The 21,960-nt window shown below is 39.4% G+C and overlaps 1 protein-coding gene across 1 annotated transcript in view; it reads left to right on the forward strand.

Annotated features, from left to right (window-relative positions):
- The window catches only part of LOC102209774 (neuropilin-1a-like), a 91,977-nt gene that overhangs the window by 33,678 nt on the left and 36,339 nt on the right, over positions 1–21,960 (forward strand). The window contains exons 4-6 of the mRNA XM_005740749.1: positions 4,195–4,422; positions 9,656–9,826; positions 15,795–15,961. Coding sequence (XP_005740806.1) covers positions 4,195–4,422; positions 9,656–9,826; positions 15,795–15,961 — 566 coding nt within the window. The remainder of the gene's footprint in view (positions 1–4,194; positions 4,423–9,655; positions 9,827–15,794; positions 15,962–21,960) is intronic.

The raw sequence follows: 21,960 nt of genomic DNA on the forward strand, positions 1-21,960 counted from the left end.
TGGCATGTTTTTCTTTTCTTGCAAAAAAGTCCTTGTGGGTGTTCTCCGAATGACTGATTTTATCTGGATATAAGGCAGGAGTGATGCAGTGTTGCTATATCATCATAAAAACATTCATGTGCAATCTGCAATGTGGAAATTTCACACAGGAAACTTAGGTTCCCTTTTTTTAACCGACATCAGCGTTATTTTCTTGCACCCATGACCACCGGAGCTACTCAACATTATTAAATGTGACTTTTTTTTAAGCCAAGCAAATTAAATGAAAATAAAACACTGGGTTTTAGTATTTTCCCTTTATATGAGAGCCTTTTTGCTAGATTTGACATATGTCTCCACTTACCTTTGCCTAATTCTGTGTATCAGTCTGTGGCTTCGTCCCTCATCTCCAGCCCTCTTTCCCCCCTGTCATTAGTACAAGAAAATCCCTAAACACTGCCACAAAAAGCACCAACCCTCATTCAGATGACATGTTCTGTTTGGCTTTAAAGATGGCACTAATGAGTGCTGGGCTGTAAAGCTCGGTCGCATCCGTCTTTTGTAACCATAACCATAACTCCACCCTCTGCAGACCGCACAGTGCATTTCATTTAGAAATGATAGCCAAGTGAGGCCTCTTCAGTGTCCTGGAACTATATTTGTCCCAACTCTCCTGTTTCACTACAGCTTTTTCAAACCAGAAACACATGTTTGTCTTTGTGGTTTGGTAGACAAGAGGGGGGGGGTGATTTCTTTCCTCTCTGTCTTTCTGATGTGACCTCAAGCCGCAGCTGATTGAAGGGTCATTGATTGAAAAGAAGATGAAAGTAAGAAGAAGATGGATGGACAGAGGATGGATAAATGGGAAATGAGAGCACCATGTTGTTAAAGGAAAGAATGCACTCGTGTCAGTAACGTAGCATAGTAACACATATGCTTTTCACCAAAACATTGTTAAATATGGAAATATACACATACTGAAGGGTGCAAGGGCTTTTTGTCTGTTTTTGTCTATTTGATTGTTTGTTTAAGCTGGGCTTTTTCTCATTTTCAAGACATAATAGTCCAAGTTACAACATCCAGAACTGAAAAATACAAAAAAAAAAAACCCCCATTGAAGTACCAAAAACTGTAGTTCCTCAAGTGGCCACTTGAGGCTGCTTCCATGTCTGTGCAAGTAGACAACCATATATATATATATATGGGGGTTTTTTGGTCTCCCTAGCCTATTTCTGCCTTCACAATAAAAGCACGGTGGGTGAAAAATTAGAGGCATGCCCATTTTAACTGACAGCACCATCTACAGGGCCTCGCACCCACTGAAATGATCTGACACATAATTTGATTCACTCTGTAATGCAGCCCATCCAAAAGGTTTGTGCTCTACTGTTTAATTAGTCCTTTACTAATGTACCCATACAGTTTAACAATGGCGCTTGCTAATCAAGCTCGCTAACCTCAGCTGATAACTTCACCCTCTCATATAAAAAACCCCCAAAAAAAAACAAATTGATGATGTCATAGTCATAGGGACTTTGCCCATCTTTTATATACAGTCTATGTTTAAGTCATATTTATTCAAACGGGTACAGCTTTCGAATTTGTCTGGTTGTAAATTTGATTTTTTTTTAACATAAGGAAATCTTAAACTCAAAGAGCACAACAATGCACAGAGGCAGAGGAGGAGAGGTGAAAAGAGGCTTGTAAACAAAAAGGCTGGTGGTAATGGGGAAGTACAGGACTATAAATACTCTGAGAACTCACTGACTAATAAAACAGAAGTGAAATAAGTCAGGTTGTGGAAAACCATCTTAAAGGCAGGAAATACAACAAAGGCATGCAGTAACAGAACAAAACACACTAACATAGGTGAACATAGGGAAGCGGTGAGAAGAAAAGATGGGGCGGCAGGGAAAAGTAAAAGAAAAGCAACACAAAAACACCAGAAAAATAATCACAGGCATTGCAAACCATGGCAATTAAAAATAACCCACATTGATTGATGAACAAACAAGTTGCATTATTCATTTTTATCTTCATTAAATCAGATTAATTTCTGTCCTTGATCGACATACCGCAGCACAGATTTCTCAACCTAGATTTGAGAAACCCATCTGCACATTTCACACAGACACACACATAACTCATGCGCGCACACACACAGTCCAAAGTGTGCCAGCTGAGCAGGAGTGAAGCCTCCCTCATCCCTCGCCGCCCATCTTTCCTCATCATTTATCATGTCGGCCTTTTAATGACACCACCTGTGTCAACAGCGAGGGGACCGCTTCAGTGTGTGCGTGCCTCTCCTTGTGTTTCTATCAGTGTGTGGATTCGCGTTTGCAGGCATGCTCAGATAACATGCAGGTCACATCTGGACTGGCAACACGAGAAGCCCCCCCGCGCCGCAACACACTCACGCTAACACACACGCACACTTTGTTCCTGCCTCCGAGCAACGCTTGACCCGCGTCCACGCCTCGTGTCCTCCTGTCTCGCTCGGAGATCAGTCACTGTCTCATAACCTCGCTCATGTCACTTTGCAACAAGCAAGGTGTGAACCGCCCCGCCGCGTTGACCGATGCAAGCCGACGCAGAGATTTTACATGAGCAGTGTAAACATTGCGGATGTGACTGTGGAGAAGACAGCTTGTGTACAAAAGATGGCACTGACATAACAGCTGCCAAGCTGGCCCGCTGGTCTGTTTGGATGAGCCTTGTGTCACGTGTTATTACTTTGAACTGGGTCGTCTGTGTTAAAAAAAGGTTTGTCTAGATAATGTGAAGATCTAACAGCGCATGTGATGTTTTCATGCAACTGTTGTGGGTCAGACTCTGAGGCTTCATTGTCCAGTAGACAAGAATCATACTTTCTAAAAACATCTTCCAGGAATTGAATTTGTAGTCAAAGCTTTGCTCAAACCAAATGTTTCTATTTTCCCTTTAGCTCGTAGCATTTTTCATCCTTCTAGACTATTTTGGTCGGTGTTAGCCAGTTTTGTTCTCACTTTAGATACAGTAACTGCAAAGACAGCTAAGTTAACTAAGAATAAATATAAGGACTTTAACTATTAATTAAAGCTCATTACCAGGAACTTATTGTAAAGTGTTGCTCTTTCTTAAAACCTCTTTGTCTAAATGTCAATACTCAATATATTTATGTACTGTATGTGATTTGTGCTAGAAAATATCCATAAATGCTGTTTGCAAACCTTAAAATTAATGCATGCACTAAAAGCTTTACACATAAAACAGAAGGTAAGCAAATATGTTTAAGAAATAGAATCATAGGCTCATTATGACTTCCTCGAAAAACCCATAAAGTAAATTTAACATCTGCGTCCTGACCGTGCAAGTTTCATTATGTTATTAGTTGTGATTGCAAGATTAGTATTGTGTTGTCTGTTAGTGTGTCTCTGGGTGCGTTGCTGTTTGTTTGCCATGATCAGTCTCACATGGTCTGGGATCTTAAATAAATTCCAGTCAAACAACCCCACCCCAGTCACAACTCAGACTCAGTGGGCTCCGACAAGGGAGGGGACCAATCACGACGCAGCAAATTGGATGGAAATTGCATGAATTTTGTCAACAAACCAAGGGGTTTGTTTTTTTTTCTCTCATTAAGAAACAGCACGTGTGTGTGAGTGGGGGGCTTTTTCTGTATAAAACAGGTATTTCAGATTCTCCTTATTTTTGAAAATCATTTCCGGTCTTAGAACTTATTACTTCCTTTTTAAGATGTTAAAGCTGCAAAAGTGTTTGGACCTGCCAAAGTTTCAGACACAGGAAAAGGTCAAAAGCAAATATACTCAGTTGATTTCCAACATGTCTATCCTTTTTTTTTTGCCACTGTAACAACTGAAAAGGTCAGAAATCCAAACTGCTGAGGATTTCGTAAACCGTGCCAACACAAACAGACCAAAAAACCACCTCAAAAGGCCCTCTGTTGAAGCTCGCGTGGAGGGATTTTGAAGCAGATGCAAAACATTCTGACATTTTGCTTCTCATTCTGTAAATGTTTAATTTTTTCTTTCTACGTTGCAAAAACATGAATTTTATTGTAAGAAATAAACTACAAAACCAACGTAAGGGCGGACACATCATGACCCCTTACTGCCTTACTGCCCCTTAACTCCACAGAGTTTACGCCGTCGTTTAGCTGAGAATTGGTCACCTCTTGACATTTTAAAGCCTCATCTGTATCTTCTCACCTTGCAGGTCCTGAATGTTCCAGAAACTTCACGGCTCCCAGTGGAGTCATCAAGACACCGGGCTTCCCTGAGAAGTATCCCAACAACCTGGAATGTACCTTTATGATCTTTGCCCCCAAGATGACAGAGATCGTGGTGGAGTTTGATAGCTTCGACATGGAGCCTGACACCACGCCGCCACCGGGCGCCCTCTGCCGATACGACTGGCTGGAGATCTGGGACGGCTTCCCTGCAGGTGAGCGGAGGGCTGGGGTGCAACGGGCAAATGTTAGTTGAAACCTTAGAGTTTAAAACATGACTGAAAAGGAATTTAAAACTGAACCAGTGCAGACATGAAGAGAAGAGAGAGGATAATGCTTACAGCTTCAAAATAGTAATCATAAAAGAGCATTTTCTTAACTAGTCAGAAATTGTAAATGCATATATATAAAAAATGATTACCTGATAAATCATTTCTAAAGGGCATAAAGGATTTTTAATGTTTTATGAATTTTCAAGCACTCTTTTTACCCATTCATACACTTAACTTAAATGCCAGAAAATGGTCTTGTTTATGAATTAAAGCATGCAAAATAATCTGGAAAAGATTTTTTTTTAAATTTACTGATTAATGTGAAAAGATGAAAGTAAAAAAAAAAAGCAGGGCTGTTTCTCCACAGATGTGAAGCAAAATTACAAAAAAAAGGGGCGCAGATGTAGATGGAGGAGAGGAAATTGGGAGGAAAAGGGACGGAGAAGTGAAGGAAGAATATAGAGAGTTGTGAAGCAGAGGAGAGGAGGATGAAAAAGGTTTGAGACCGCTTCCCCCTGTGGATGCTGACAGAAAACAGACAGAAAACAGGCAGAGACATGTGGATGTGAAGGAGGACCGTGGAAAACAAGTATGGATGCCTTCCCTGCTGGTGAGATGAGTCGGGATTGAGTGACAGAGGTGAAAAATAGGTGGATAATTGCAAAAGCGAGATGCGGGATGAGCAGGGGGAGCAAGAACAGCAGACGGGGATACATACAGGATATGCAGAGTGCACGTGTGTGTGTGTTTTTTCTTGATTGGTTCATTTAAAAACATATTTTTTAGGCTACAGGATGAAAACCCCGTTGGCCTTAACATTTAATTTCCAGTTTGTGTAGAAACACTCATTTTCACCTAGCAAAAGTCTGCAGTAGATTTTCTCATCACTTCAAAACAAAACAAATTTCACTCACCCACGAAAAATCTTTAAAGTCACTGAGAAGTCGCTGCGTGTTAAGCCTGAGCTTAAATATGTTTAAAATTAAACCCCTCATACTCGTTGTTTTGCTGTTGCAGTTTGGTGAATCACTCTCTGTGACCTCATGCTCCCCAGGAACAAAACACATGTTGCAATGCTTCAGTACACTACAAATTATCTTCATAAGAAGTACGTGTCCGAGCTTGTTCTCCTGCTTTGCACATCCCAAGTCCGGTCAGGATGATGATTATGCATTAAAGGAATAGTTTGATGAATAAAATTATTAAATATGATCAATCTGGAGTGGCAGATAGCACCCCTGATTGAAAAAAATCTATCTATGAGTGTCATTAAACCTCAAAGGGAGTTGTATCCAGGTGTCATGGACATGCAGAAATATGAGGAACATGCAGAAGGTGACGCTTATTTGCATCTTTTGCACTGAAAGTGAATGATGCAGAGACTCCCACACATTGTTCCTTTCACATTTGTAAAATCAGCTCCGGCACAACCTGAACAGCATTTCTCAGCTTCTATTGTTGTCTAATTAGCCGTGCAGCGTGCATATAATCGTGAGAGCTACATACCTTGGACAGGCCTGTGCCGGCTGCCAGGATGCCCACAATACTTGCTGCTGTGTCCAAAGCTTTGCCTGATTATTGCCAAGGAGGAGACTGGCACGAGGACGTGAGGGACACAAAGACTGGCACAGGTATACAGGCAGTGACATGCACTTTTAAGCGGTGCCAGTATACATAACATGCCAGGGCTTTTCCTGTCAAATGATCTGTGCGTATATTTGTGTGTTCAGGTGTGTCTGTTTGCATGAATGCATGTGGATGTGTGTGTGTGAGAGACTATCTGTGGGTGATGTTAAAGCCGCGCCGACAACAAAGCGTCTCTGCAGCAGGGTTGAGACCGGCATGTAGCTCTACATCCCAACAAACGTTCATGCGCACATCAAAGATTCTCATTAGCCACGTTTTTTTCGTCTTTGAGGGCTGTAAATCGATTCTTCAAAAAGAAGCTCTTTCTTCTGACTGGACTTAATTAGAAAAACATTCAATGGTCTTTTGTTTGTTTTTTTGTTTTCCTATTTTATTCTTCAGAAAAGATTCTTTACAAGAGATTTTTCACATATTATCTCACCAGAACAATGCAACCATTACCAAGTAAATATCTTGATCAAAGCTTCTCATCTTTTTGATGAAAAATTCCTACTTTCTTAGTTTTACCAAAGCTTTAAACACATTTCATGGCTTTCATTAGTTCCTGGGGTTTGTCCGATTGTTTTAGAAAGGCTACAAGATGTGTCTCTTTGAAAACCTATAAAAACTATGATGCAGTTTATCCATTTTATGATTCTAATGCACTGCCTGCAGTTAGAGCTTACAGGAGAATTTGATTTATACGAGCCACATCCACCCATTCATGCAGCACTTTTTCTCTGTCAGAGACATGTGATGTGTGGTGCAGGGAATAGAAACTTCAATACGTGGGCCCAGACATCAGTCTACCAGCCTTATGATTAGTAGACCACCAGCTGTACCTCCTGAACCAGCTGTCAGAGCTTTACATGTGCATATTTATGTTAGATTGTTTCTTTAATTTCTTCTATTAGTTGACAAATTCTTGAGAAGATTGGTGGCTGAATACCAAAACACACAATTTGAGAACTAACATCTGTTAATACTGACGCATCCAAATTTTTGCAATTTTTTTGCAACTTCAGATTTTCTGTGATGGTTCTATGCGTTCATTATTTTATAAACTTATTATTTTGGGTTACTTCAGTTTGTCGGAGAGCACAGATCGTATAAAAAACTTAGAGAAACTTTGAAATAAATATTATAAAGTTGTACAAAGCTCTATTTATTTTGGTGGCTTGGATTCTCAAACTTTACAAACTGATAGCTTAATGTCAAGAGTGCTGAAATGTAATTTTCTTCCTCACTTTTCCTCGGCGTTTGCTTCAGATATAACCATTTCCTTAGATGTATATGGAGCCATATCGCCTGCAGGAGTTTCTGCTTCCAGGGGGCTGATTGCATCAACTGACAGCCTTGCAGCAAAACCATTTTCACAACACCTCCGATAAGGCTGAAGCAGTTTTAAAATGTAATCCGTCACAGATTGTCGACTACCTGCTTTAAACTGTAACTGATAAACATAAACCATCAGAGTAGCGCAGCTCAGCATCCCTGCTGTGACCGCCTCGTGTTTCTGTTTAGCTGGTTTGCCTTTAAAAGCTGAAGGAAATTGTTAGAGAAGTATAATTTTTGTAACGTATAAAACTGAATCTTGCTCCGCGGGTCTCTGAGAGATCGCTGGCACAGTATCTCCTCAAAGCAGCAGGCGAGACTCACATTGTTTCTCACAGATAAGAAGAGGATGAAACAGGGGACCACCTGTGGATGTGGAACTCAAAGTCTTCAGACATGAGACAGTCTGTGACTGTGTGCTGCGCATAAAAACACATGATGTTACAGCGGGCGTTCCTGTGATGCTCTCATATTTTATCTTTAACTGTGAGCGTCTCCTTTACTGAAAGAGGAATCCCCGAGTATGCTGGTTCTGCCTGTTGCCCAAGTAAAAACAATAGTTTTCAATGGTTTTCAGGAGCTTTAACCCCCTCAGGTCTGAATTGTTGTCACTTAAGACCCCAAACCCACCTTAACTGTAACTAGTCAATCAGAATATATCATGTTTATTATTATTAAATTCTTCTTCTAAGTCTTTGTAGGCAGGGAATAAAGAAAATTGTCATTCTAACTGGAAACCCCCCCAAAAAAGAAGAAAGTATTCACATTTTTTCCCTAAAAATAAAAATGTATAATATATTTATTTTCTGGTGACCAACTATGATAACACAAACCTAACAAAATTACACCACTTTGCATTATTAGCATTATTATTATTATTTAAAACTCACACTGTTGACTGTATCTGCATTTTTTTTCATTATTTGCCTGACTGAGCGTGGTGATTAGCTACAGCACTTTTAAAGTGACAGTTTACTTTAAATATACTTATTTTTCATTGTTTATCCATCTAGATTCTGGTGTTAACTGATATTGCTTTTATAATTGAATTCTTTATACTGAAGTACACCCACCAACCAGGTAAATAGAAGGACTGGAGACTCAGTCCAGTGACATTGTAAAAGCATATAAACATGAATGGTGCTAAACATAATTCCTTCAGTAGTTCCCTAATAGTTTGTGTTTCTCAAACAAGCTCAAACATGTGTTTTGTACAGAGCACAGAGTTTGCATTTCTGTTATTACTTGTATGCATAAATCAGGGAACAGCAAACCAGCTGAACATATTTTTAAAAAGTTACATTTTTGTGCAAGCAAGGAATTTATTCAGCAAATTGAAGACAAAGTTTCTAATTATAAATAAATGTAAATTGGGAGGTTCAATAGATGGTTGTTTTCTGTATATGTTTCCTCATAATTAGTGTTGGTAATTACACTGTACTTTGTAGGAAATTTGTACAAAGAAGCTTAAACAAATCGTTTACATTTCATGTTGTAAAATGGATGTTTATTTTTGTGGCGTGAATGTTTTAAAGTCGGCTTTTATTTATTTATTTGCTTTTTAACATGGAAAAAGAAACAGGTAACTCTTCCTCAATCTGTTCTTGGACCCTTCAAAATATATTTTTTAATATATCTGCCATATTTTGCTCCTCCCACAAGACTACAGCTAAAAGAAAGTTTTTGCATGGATTGTTTTAATTTGATGTCATGCGATAGGAGTTTAAAACTTAATCAAGGTGTGATATCAGAATAAAATACCTTGCACTCACTTGATACAAAGGTTATTCATTGCTGCGCCTGATATGATCCTGTATACGCACTTTGCTTGGAGTGTTAGGGTAGGGAGTGTCAAAACAATACGTGGTGGGAATGAGTGTTTCTGCTGCCTGCCATCTCACCTTTATTTCTGCCCCTAAGGTGTCACATCACTCCTGAGAGGTGGGAGATTGTTGCTGACAGGAGATCAGCTCCAAACTTTGTTTGTTCAGAGCAGACTCGAGTTTTTCTAAATCTAAATCAGAACTTTTCAATCTTGGGTTCCATGCAAGATTTAACAAGTAGATTTAATTGATGTCGCGTAATATTTCCCATGACAACAAGGGAAGTATAGGACAGAAAAAACACTCTCTGGTCGGGTGATGAGTGATGAAGCTGACATCTCCTTTTCTTTCTCCCTCCCTGTTGCCCATACTCTTCCCCCTTCTCCTCCCAGTGGGCCCTCACATTGGCAGATACTGTGGCCAGACGTCCCCGGGCCGAGTGATCTCCTACACGGGCATCCTGTCCATGACCATCACCACTGACAACGCCATCGCCAAAGAGGGATTCTCTGCCAACTACACCATCCGCGAGAGGACCCTCCCCTCAGGACACGAAGACGAGGGTGAGCAGCTGGATTAGTGAAAGGAGTGCGCGATGCGGAGGGCAAAGCTGTCATCTGGTTCACTTCTTTGATATTTCTGGTCTCATAGAGAATGAAAACAGAGTAAATATGAGCCAGTCTGTAGTTTCAACTCAACCTAGTTGTCCTTGAGCACAAGGCAGTAGCTCCTCCAGCTCTACAGAAGCCGGACTCCGCTGTCTGACCTCTGGCCTCTGTGTTCCAGTCAATAAAAGCCCCAAAAGACACTGCATTATAAAATAACTATTAATGCAGTTGAATAATTAAGTTAATGGTTGATGATCAATATTTGCTATAGTCAGCTGTTGCATTTTACAGCTTAAAGTCCATTTGTTGTGGTTGAAGTCTAACAAATGGACCAAAAATACTCCTTCCCAACCTTTGGGCTTATTTTATGATAAAGCAATTTATTCTCCTGGCAGCTCATTCAAATAGTGTTCCCATCTAAGACCCGTTTATTTTAATACATGATAGCCTCCTGAAACTCGGCAGTATTTAACAAGAGTGGTGCATAGATGTGGGTAAGATTATATATTACATGCTGTGTAGCTTAGATATATTTTCTTTCCTTTTAATCATCCTACAACGCCTGGGATTTACGCACGACTTTGCAGGGTGTGGTTGGAGAATGCTGCAGAATTGTCGATAGCTGTTTTCTGAGTGGCTAAAAGGACAAATTTGAGTCTTTAGAATAAATACAACCAATCTTGCATATTGTTTTTGTAAGTGATAACTTACCAGAGAGGTGTTTTCTGAGAGATAAAACCGATAGTTCTATGAGTTATTTGCAACAGCTGTGCTTAAACGACTCAACTTTAAATGAACCGTTACCATCAGACACATGAGTGTAATCTTATCACATGGTTGCTTTTAAATTAATTTCTTTTAGCTTTTATCTCCAATTCACTTGATCAATTTCCCCCATGAGGATACTATCATGAGGCAAAAGTTCCTCATGCTTGGTTATTGTCTTTTTCGTGTTTGTTCATGTCCACGTGTTCGGGACAGAAGCCGTTTGTCTGCATCGGTTGACTGTATGACCTTGCTGGAATGCCTTTAGAGGTTTAAGTTATGCTGGCCTGTATGCTAACTGCACTCTGGTAACCCTGACCCCGGTCACCCCTCTGTAGGAATGTGTGTGTGTGTTCAAAGGTGAGTTTCCTTAAGGTCCCTCAGTGGCGCTTTAGGAGAAACCAATGTAAAATACTCAGTTTGCTCTTCCAAATCGATCTTTAAGTGTTTTTTAGGGTAAGATTACCGGCAGCTGCAAACAGAGGCCGGTGTTATTTTTTTTAATATAAAATCTAAATAACTGGTTATGTCAAGACAGGAAATATAAACAGACTTGGAAATGGTCAGACACAATTAGTTTTTGGCCAAAATCACAAGCCAGGTATTAGATATTTTGGAACTTTTGAGAAAATGAAATTATCGATACAGAGAAAAGCTTTTTGTTAATGAGTCAGAGCAATGTCCGTGTCTACACGTAAATGTTAAATATTTGAATTTTTAAGTGAAAAAGCACAAAGTCTCTCGGTTTATTGTTCCAAATTTTGAGGATAGTCTTGTTTTAAACCTTTTTAACTCCAAAGGTGATATCATGATGAACAGATCACACTCACTCTAAGGGAAATATTTCTGTAACCAAACATGTAAATCTCAAATTTCACCAGAGGGTCAAAGTTGTTATCACCGTTTTTTGTTTTTTTTTCACTCCTCCTGTTTGTTTTTGCTGTGGGCGGAAGATGTGGGTGTTTTCAGCTTGTATCTGATGTTGATGGTGAGCATTCGAGACAGTGCGATAATGCACTGATGTGCATGTATCAGATATGTCAATTGGTATTTAAACAGTAACGATAAGTCGCTTTACTAGCCAAATTTTCTTTTTTAGGATGTCTGACAACAGCCCTGGGTTTAGAAAAAGGCTCACGTACAAATATACACATACACATGGGAAATTACTTTACCTGCAGACCATCGGCTAGGCTCAGCAGATTGAATCAAAGCTTCTCACCAAACCAAATCACATTGTCTTTTCTGCAGTTTTATACAACCAGGGTTAGCTACTCCTGCAGCAGGGGGTAATTCAGCAGTTGCCAAAGGGTGCGTGGACACATTTTAGGGTAGCTCAACTGCTCTGACACTAAGAAAGATTTGTACTAAATAAACCTTGTGATACAGGCGAGAACACCAGCTGAGAAACAGTTGTTGATTTTTTAAAATTAATTCTATTTCACCTCTATTTAACCAGGAAGCAACTGGAGATCAAAATCTCTTTTTCAATGGAGATCTACCCAAGACAGCGCACTATTACGAGGTTAAGAGTATTAAATCAAATGTAACATGAGCAGGCGTGGGATAAAAGTAAAGCAAATCAGGGAAAGCAAGTAACATGACAGAATTAGCAATTCTTTAGAGCTTTACAGTCTCACTGGAGACAAAAACATCCAGCTTTAGTGTGCACTGGAGGTTATTCATGAACAAGGTGCAAAATAAGGTCCTGGCTACCTATTATTAAAAAGGAGACATCCAGAGGAGCGAAGGCTGTGGAATAATCACCACTACAGCTACTGTTAGTTGACTCTGTGGACTCTTAAAACAAGCAGACAATTAGGATTATTATGATTTTTTTAATTAAACTATCAGTTAAATTTATGGTGCCTTTTTAAAAGGCTGTAATGCCAAAGGAGTTTAGCCAGTCTGACTTTGTAAATAAAAATATGTCAGCGTTAATGAAGATCAGGAAATCAGACTAGTCTGGATAATGAAGTGTCGGAGAAGCAGCAGGCATGTAAATAATGTCAGAGAGATAATGAAATAGCTGAAATGTGAAAAAACTGTCAGCTAAAATGCACACATTTGAAACAACTGTCAGATTAGAAGCTACAGCTTTAAATGTTTTATGTTGTTTTTATGCAGATTTTCACACCAGTGCTGCGCTTCAGTTTCGTAAAACAATCCACAGAGAAGTTTTCTCCAAGCAAAATGCTTACAGTCTTAGAGGAAGCAAATGCTGACGTCCTGCAGTGAATTTATGGGTTTCTCTCACTCTGTCCCTGCCATCAGCAGTGGCCTCCAGCAGAGCTTTTGATCAGCTGAAGCATTGGCAGGGGCTTCAGTTTGCATCCTTTCTTTTTAGATAGTGGGGTACAGGGACAGGCTGGATGTTTGTCCCTCGTATACCTGCTGCGGCGGGGACGCAGGGGCTGTCTCATGAATAAAAATAAGTTTGATGAGACGGGAGCTGAGCTGAGATGGAAAGCAGAAAAATCGAGAGAACTGGAGAGCTGTTTGGGATAAGCTTGTGTTTCAGCTGTATGAGCGTGCTTTCTTATGGTCTAGTTGTAGTTTCAGAGCATTTTCTGGCAAGAGGATTCTTCTGGGGAAAGCTGAATTGGAGGATTTGGGCCTGAAAATTGTCAATTTAAAAATAAATAAATAAAAGATGATGAGCACAATATCCAGCTTTCTGCAGGCTTTAGGAGATGTCGCAAGCAAACTTTCTCCCTGGTTTATTTGTGGGACTTGGAATGATGTAGTGTGTTTGTGTCAGTCTGGCAGACCTTGTGTCTCCAGACAGCCCTCCCACACACACAGTCACACACACAAACACACATTTCTTTACGGCCACCCTCCCTCTTCCTTCCCCACACTCTCCTGCTGTTAGAGTGGACACTCATGCCTAACAGATACAGATGTGCAGCTTGACATTGTCCAAGCTGCTGTTTTTGGTCCGTTTCGTAAGACCAGCGGATTGCAGAGCTCTCTAAACCCACCGAGGAGTGGATCATCCTTCTGATAAAGATTAAAACTGAAAGTCACAGAGTGTTAAAGCTGAACCAAACACAACAATAGCAACAATATCTGCCTGCTTGGGTTTGTATGCATTTATATCCGTTTGTAGCTGAGCACATATGCATAATAGCACCTCAACAAACATTTTATTATTGGAATTATTGTCAATTTACTTAACAAAACATGTATAATATTTTCTCTAACAAACATCAGAAAGCCAGAATTATTTTACTTTAACAATCATAGGTCACAAAGAAAAGCAGCAAATTATTTTAGAAGATGAGAATAGCAAATATACTTGAAGAGAACATTTCCCATGTCTGCAATCACTCACTGCTCACTATAATGGACTATTTAGTTTCCTTTGAGTGCTTCTGAATGTATAATGAGTATGCTACACTTGACTATAAGCATCCCACAATATGTCTCTAAAGGCAGAGTACAAAAAAGTGGTTCCTAGACAAGCGTCGTATATCATCGTGCACAAATAGCAGGGAAAGCAGTGAATCACAACAAAACTACCGCATTTATTAATTAACAAAAAATCTGTTGGTATGAGGTGAATTTAAATTTTGTGTTAGTAAGTACGAATTTATTCATCGGAAAACGCCCAAATCTTCCCAACGACCTCACGATATGGTTATAAAGGGGTTTTGTTTTCATTGTTAAAGATGCATTTTGTAAGAATCTCTGCAAATTGCAACTAAAACTTTCACCACTAGAGGCAGCAACAGACACAGTAGAAACAGAAGTGCCGTTATCCGCTTTTTTATCGTTAATAATTAAATTTTTTGCCCTGCCTCTATTTTTTCAGGGTTTTTTTTATTTGTTTTTGTCGCCATCTAAATAAAGGTCACTTTGACTCACTGCACCATCTTGTTGTACTGTAAACTAAACTAAACACTAGTGCTGTCAGAGTTAATCTCGTTAAAATGACGATAACGCCATAACTGCATTAACGCCGCAAATCTCCGTTAGCGAGTTGGCGCGGATCGCCCCGTGCGTGAGGCTGCATGGCGTCAACGCATTAGTACAGTTAGCTCGTTAACGCGTTAGCGCCTGCCAGCCGCACGCACGGGGCGATCCGCGCCAACTCGCTAACGGAGATTTGCGGCGTTAATGCAGTTACGACTTTAACATAATTTTAACGAGATTATTGCTGACAGCACTACTACAAACACATTCGTTTACAATAAGAACTTTTAATGAACATTGCTATACATGGCCCATGAAAAAATTAGATTCACAGCGATGGTAAAGTACACAGCAGAAAATCAAAATTTAGTTGCAGATGTGATTAAAATGTGTTTATCGAAAATAGTAACGCCACCTGAATCCAGGTTTTAAAATGCAAGGATTTATTTAATCTGTAAAGTGATTTATAGTTAGATTTTGAGTTACTTTGGACCAGTTAGCAATATCATCTGCTTCTGTGCCATTTTCCACTATTTTGTTACATTTTTATAGCTTTTTTTGACATGCTGAAGCTTCCACAGATTCACAGTAACCCTCCGTGGCCTGGACTAAAGCAAAAACACATAGATTGTTCAGTCAGATAGATTTTTATATATTTTGCTGGCTCCATATGTCTGCACATGGAGTATAGCCTGTGAATGTGTGGATGCTGCATAGACATATCAAACCAGTGCAGCAGCTCTTTGTAATGACCTCTTACTGACTTCTCTGCAGGCAGCAGGAAGCTGGGACAGACTACTTCACATTGTCTGGGCGACACTCTAATCACACTCAGGCTCACTTGTTTTCCTGCCTGACACAAACTCAAACTTGAGTAGTTGTTTTTTTTCCAACTCAGATTTATAACTCTAACTTTCAGAGCCCGGTTCTGGAGTTTAATGATAAATTCATCCATTAGTAATGACTGCATGCAAGAGCAAAATACCAAAAATTCAGTTCATCCAGCTAATGATGTGTGTAATAGACTTTTTAAACTCATATTATAGAAGCCATTGGTATGATTTTGACAAACAAACATTTTCCCATCTAACCTGATGATAATTTATAGGCAAAAGAATTAATGCGTCTCTTGATTCACAACAGTAACTTGATGATTATTTTCTCGTTGGGGGTGTTTTGATGTATACCTGTGCTGTGGAGCTTTTTATCTGAAGGATTTCTGTCTTTTTCGTCTCGTCAGATTTTGCTTGTATGGAGCCATTGGGCATGCAGTCTGGGGAAATTTCCTCTGACCAGATCACCGCTTCCTCCCAGTATAACTCCAACTGGTCCCCTGAACGTTCCCGCCTTAACTACCAGGAAAATGGCTGGACACCCTCAGATGACAACATGCGGGAGTGGATACAGGTGAGTAAATTTGTCCTTATTTTTAACTGTCATTCATCATTCATTATCGTTATGGGTTAGAGTTACTCACGTTTATATCTTTAGATAATGTAGCGATAATTACTGCTATAATTCCACATTTGAAGGCTCAGAATAGGTTAGAGGGATTGAAATTATGTCACATTGGCTTAATTTTCAGAGTGTGATCTCAGACTGAAAGCATCCTTGTATCTCTGTGGAAAGAGAGTGTTCCTCAGTTTGAACTTCACTGTACCACTTGAGACCATGCTCACATCTGGTCTGAATATTGTTCACTCATATGTACCACTTCTGTGCATTTTATGGGGACACTCGACAGTGAAAAAATAAACCAGTCTGCATTATTCATTGGAGCGTGCCTCTCCAGCACAGCTGACATCTCTTATTCATAGTGAAATCTGATAAACTAGCATCCAGCAATCCCTGAATGAAGGAGCAAAACATTCTTGTGTTGAAGTTTGGTTTTTTTGACCCTTTAAAGAAGATGGAACTGTTGGGTAAATTTGTTTGGTTCAATAGTTGATCAATTTGTTCACGCTTGTGGAACATTTGACATAAAATTAATATAAACTGGTGAGGAGAAACTATTAATGCTTAGTGTGTGGTTGTATTCTTAAAGATGATATGTAGATTGGTAAATGGACTGGTTCTTATAAAGCGCTTATCTACTCTGAGAGCTTAAAATGCTTTTAAACAACTTGCCTCAATCACCCATTTATACAAACACTTTTCTATGCTTTTCCTATCTAAGTGCTTTCTAACTAAAACTCAGCAACTTGGGGTTAGCTTCTTGCCCAAGGATATTTAGCATGCAGACTGGAGCAGACGGGGATCAAACCACCAAGCTTTCTGCTTTACCTCCTGAGCCACAGCCACCCCAGATTAAAGATTTATATACAACTAATGCTGTAGGATGGTTAATGGCAGTTATTTACCACGGTATAGTAGGTATTTTATGAAAATACCACAAAACTATGCTAACTTGTTGTGAAAATTAAGCTAGCAGCTACCCTGTAGCTACTATACTAAGCCTTTTAGTTGTTTTTTTCCCCCATATCATGAAAAAATATATATTATTATTTCTTACTTGTTTTGTTCTGCATATAAAATAATCTAAATTTTGATTCACCACCTGATATTTTTTCAGAGAGACAGTATTAAGGGTTAAAAATAGCTGCAGCTAGCTTATTACTTTACCTGTAGCTACCATTAGTTCTTTTGTGTTGCCTTTACTAGGAGACAGTCAAAGCCTACTTTTTTTTAAACATATCAATATAAATGTAGGTACTATTTTTGTACGGAAAAATACAAAAACAAGGTGAGATGAGCCACAAATGTGTGAGTCCTCAGGACAAAAGCTGTTTTTCCCTTATTTTCTAAAGAAAAATGTGGTAAATCAAATTTAGGTTTTTAACTATGATTACAGGAACTAAAATCTAATTTATTTACATTCATATTAGAACCCATTAAAGTATCATACCCAACAGATGCTCAAATTAGTAAAACTCAAGGGACCTTTTTATAATTAGCAATTGCAAAACAAAACCAGCCTGTGAATTTCCTAATAAGGGTTGAACCAATAAAAACAAAATCTACTTCACATAAACAGTCCCAGTGCTGAGGTGCGGCCAGAGTCCAGCACTATTCCATTGTCCGGGACAGGAACTTATAGAGGAAGACTCACAATGCCCCTCGCAATAAGAGCAGACCCTCACTTCCCTCCTGTGAGGCTTACAACAGGAAGCAGACAGGAAGACGGCCTCAGCGGTGGATTAGTATTAGTGGCCCTCTATTGTCTGTCTTGGGACTTGTTTTAGGTAGTGGCTCATTGCTGTGCCCTCTGGGATGTTAGGATATGAAGGACAGTGTTTTAATAGAGGTCAATGGGTAAATTAAGAAGAGGCTAAATTTAATTGAGCGTCACTTTAAATACTACATAAAATATGTAGTATTTAAAGGTTTGCCTTAAGAGATGTTAAATATTTATTTTTCCTGATGGTACCAATTACTTTGAAGGATGTTTCATTTAGTGACAAAGTAGAAAGATGCTTGGAAATGCACTGTTAATGAGTTAAAGCCCCTTTTATATGTTTCTTAGTTTTTTTAAGGTTTCCATCCATCCATCCATTTTCTTCTGCTAATCTGGGGCCGGGTTGCAGGAGCAACTATAAATGCATTGGCTTTCCCAGGCCAGCCGAGAGAGATAATTTCTCCAGCGTGTCCTGGGTCTGCCCCGGGGGTTCCTCCCTCACCTAGGACGCATCCTTGCCAGATGCCCGAACCACCTCATCTGGCTCCTTTCGATGCTCATTTCCGCTGCTTGTATCCACGATCTCGTTCTTTCGGTCACTACCCAAAACTTGGAACTATAGGTGAGGGTAGGGATGAAGATCTACCAGTATCTGATCGCTTTTTACACCACGAAGGACCGGTACAGTGCCTGCATCACTGCAGCCGCAGCACCAATCTGTCTGTCAATCTCCCGCTCCCTGAACAACACCCGTATATTTAAACACCTCCACTTGGTGGCGTAACTCATCCCTGACCCAGAGTGGGCACTCCACCCTTTCCTGCTTGAGGATCATGGTCTCAGACTTGGAGGTGCTGATTCTCATTTGTGCCGCTTCACACTCGACTCGGAAACGCTCCACTGTTAGCTGACCTTTAAGGTTTATTATCATTAAGTGGGCACTTGGCATCATCTTGTTGGTCAGTCTTGCTGGAAAATCTCATTTATATTGTGTTACTTGAAAATGAACATAGAAACTTAGAAGATTTACTAAGAAATTATCTCTTTTTTCCATTGAGGAAAAAATTACCAGATTTAACTTGTTTTTGACTCTTAACTAAATAAAATGAGCTCCCTTCACTAAAGTTTTAAATCACCAAAGAAGACTAGGTTGGCAACAGTTGTCACTTTAACCACATATGCACTGTGGCAGATCTACTAACATTATAGATGGAGGATAATATTCCTGCAGAGGAGAACTGGTTTGTTTCTGAGCCTCTGGGCAAAGTATTACAAGACTGCCATCTGCACGGTGCAGATTACTTATTATACACACAGTGGACAGACAATGGCAGTGCAATTTGTTTATAAGTAATATGTATGTGTGGTGTATTGCTTAATTTATTTCCTTTGTTTTATTGCACACTCCTCTGTGCAGTTAGATGCTAATTTTAATATCTCAGAGAAGAAATTGGCAGTTGTTTAATGAATCATTTCTCTTTAAAGAGAACATGGTATGCTTCTGTCACATTTATGCTGCAACGTTGGTGAAGTTGTATTAAGGTTTAAAAACTTTGTTTTAGACATCTTATTCAACTCTTGGCTCCGTATGATGTCTAGGGCTGCCACGATTACCGTAGTCGACTAGTCACGATTACGTCAAATATCAAAATTGTCGACGACTAGTTTAATAGTCAACGCGTCATTTGAAGCTTTGTAAGATCCTGAAAGATGCAGGATTAAGTAGTAGGATTTAAGAGTGTAATAAAGGACTGAAGCAGAAGATTGCAGCAATGCATCTAACAAGGATGCCAGCTGCCGTTAAACACCAAAGAAGAAGAAGCAGTCTCCGGCATTGTAGCTGTGTCCATCATTTGTAGGCCGATTACGTGACAGTGATGCAAGGCTGTCCAAATTCAAAGACTCCGACAAATGGATCCGACAAATGTGTCCTCCTTTTCCCCAGATTTGAAGGATAGGTTGGGTGTATCCTTCGTGGCCCAACCTGTCCCAGAATTCATAGCGCGGCCCAGCCATTTCCAGTTTCCAACAATGGCGGCAGCTATTTAGTTTTAATATTATTCTTTCTGGGTCACAAAATAAACTTTTAAGATGTTTTCAGGCAAAAATGTAGCTGTGTAAACTTCAAATTGCTGCGCGATTTATCAAGACATCAAATATTTGCAAAAGTGATCTGATGTAGACATGATATATAAGTCACATAGATGACTTACGAATGTTATTGAGAAAAATGTCACAGAGAGTTGATTTCCCTAATATGGTAATTACACAGCTCACTGAGAGTACAGAAGACCCTCCCACCAGATGTTCAAACCAAATGTTTACCAATACTAAACTGTGACTCATGCAAAGCTATTTCTGCATGGACTAACAATGAAAATGCATAAAGGTCGCTTTGATACAAGTGATCAAAAATACTGTTCTAATCTCATTAAAGGTTAAAACATAAAATTTGCTGATATAACAAATTTGTTTTGACACCTCTCCGGGAAGTTTGCACAATTAATGCAGAACAAGCCTGAAGCGTCAGTTCAGGTGATGTTATACACGAGTGCAATTAATCAAATAATTATTAACTGACACACTGTGAAAATGGCGCTTAGCTTTCTTAGTAATGTAGGCTTTTTAGGCAGCATGGTGGCTCCAGGAGGTACTGCTGACAATCTGAGCCTAGAAAAATTCATGTCGCTCACTGTTATTGACACAAACACCCATCTGTGCAGCTGCAGTGCAGAGACACTGGCATTTTTCTTATTCCCATCAATTAATCTGTAAAATCTACAGGGTTTTTTTCTCGATAACAAAAAAATGCAGCTGTAAAACACCTGGCTTGAATATGCCTTTTCAGCAACATTGCTTCTCCTGTGTTTCCATCTCAGAGCAGTCTGATTGTAGGTACTGCAGGAGGTGACGACACTCCTTGTGTCAGAAAGCTCTGAGAACTCTGAAAGCTACCAGGTCCAGTTTGGTGTGTGCAAGCAGCTTTCTGCACGTGTGTTCATCCGTTGCTCACATAAAGAAACATGAAGAAATGGCAGACCATCCCCCTGCCACGGTGATTTATAGCCTCCAAACCAATGCTGTTGCTCGCCCCTCTGACTCTGTGAGGTATTTGAGTTATGACTGGTGGATTTTGTGAGGAGAATTTTCCCATTTTATTTGATTAAGTGTGGTGCGTGGCCAAGTCTGCACAGCATGGTTTGCCTTACGGCTTTCAATTCATCTTATTTGAAAAAAAGGAATTATGACTTAGTTAATTCTTGCATGCCTGCCTCCACCACTGCAAACACCTCTATTATTCATTTAAAGGCATTTATATTTTATTGATACTATTTTCAGGTTCCTATTCATAATGTGATCGGGGTGATGTTACCCGGTGGCAGTGTGGATGGCGACACACCATGAGCTCATTATCTAGCTGTATGATAAATATGTAATCATATTTTGCAGTGCCGCGTAGTGACCCATTTCATCAACATGCTGGATATTTGCAATTAAATGAGGCCCAACTCCTACAACCACATTTGCTCAAGAAGAAATACTGAAGTTTTACTTGTGCTGCAGTAAAATTAACCAAGCAGGAACTTTGCAGTCAAATGAGCTTTAAAAACAACTCTTAATTTAGAAAAAATAAATTATAAACTATGAGTCTGTACTCACAACTCATGGAAGCCCTCCAATCTCATCATGTAGGCCTTTGGCACTCTTTCAAAGTGGAAGCACACCAATATGTCTCCAACCACCATCAACAAATGAAGTGATAGCACTGGGTGGAGGAGCCCATCTACTGGCAAGATTTATAGATTTGATAACATTTGATAACTGCCATTTAATGGGCTGATAAGATTCTGCATATGTGTATATGGGGGACATTATGATCTGATTCACATGTTTTTAAATTAAATTTTAAATGAGGAAAATGCAGATAGATATCTACCTCTTACAGATAAATAACTAGTTTTGGTTTAAGCGATTAACGTTAAAATAGTTGGAAAGCAAACATTTTAATAACTGACTGTATTTATTTTAATTTCTGGAAAATATTTACAAAAAATCACTACTTGGGTAAGTTTAATTAGCTCTAAATTTACTATTTATTATGGTTGTTATAAATATTTTATTGTTTACACGTGTTTAAATTGGGCTCCACTATTAGAGCGGAGCCACAGCACAATGGCACCAAAGTAATTTGTTGGATACTTGAGATTAAAAGGCACTATATATGTGCAGA

This window comes from Pundamilia nyererei, unplaced genomic scaffold (genome assembly GCF_000239375.1).
Source record: "Pundamilia nyererei isolate P.nyererei 1_Seehausen unplaced genomic scaffold, PunNye1.0 scaffold00103, whole genome shotgun sequence".
In the NCBI taxonomy this organism is placed as follows: Eukaryota; Metazoa; Chordata; class Actinopteri; order Cichliformes; family Cichlidae; genus Pundamilia; species Pundamilia nyererei.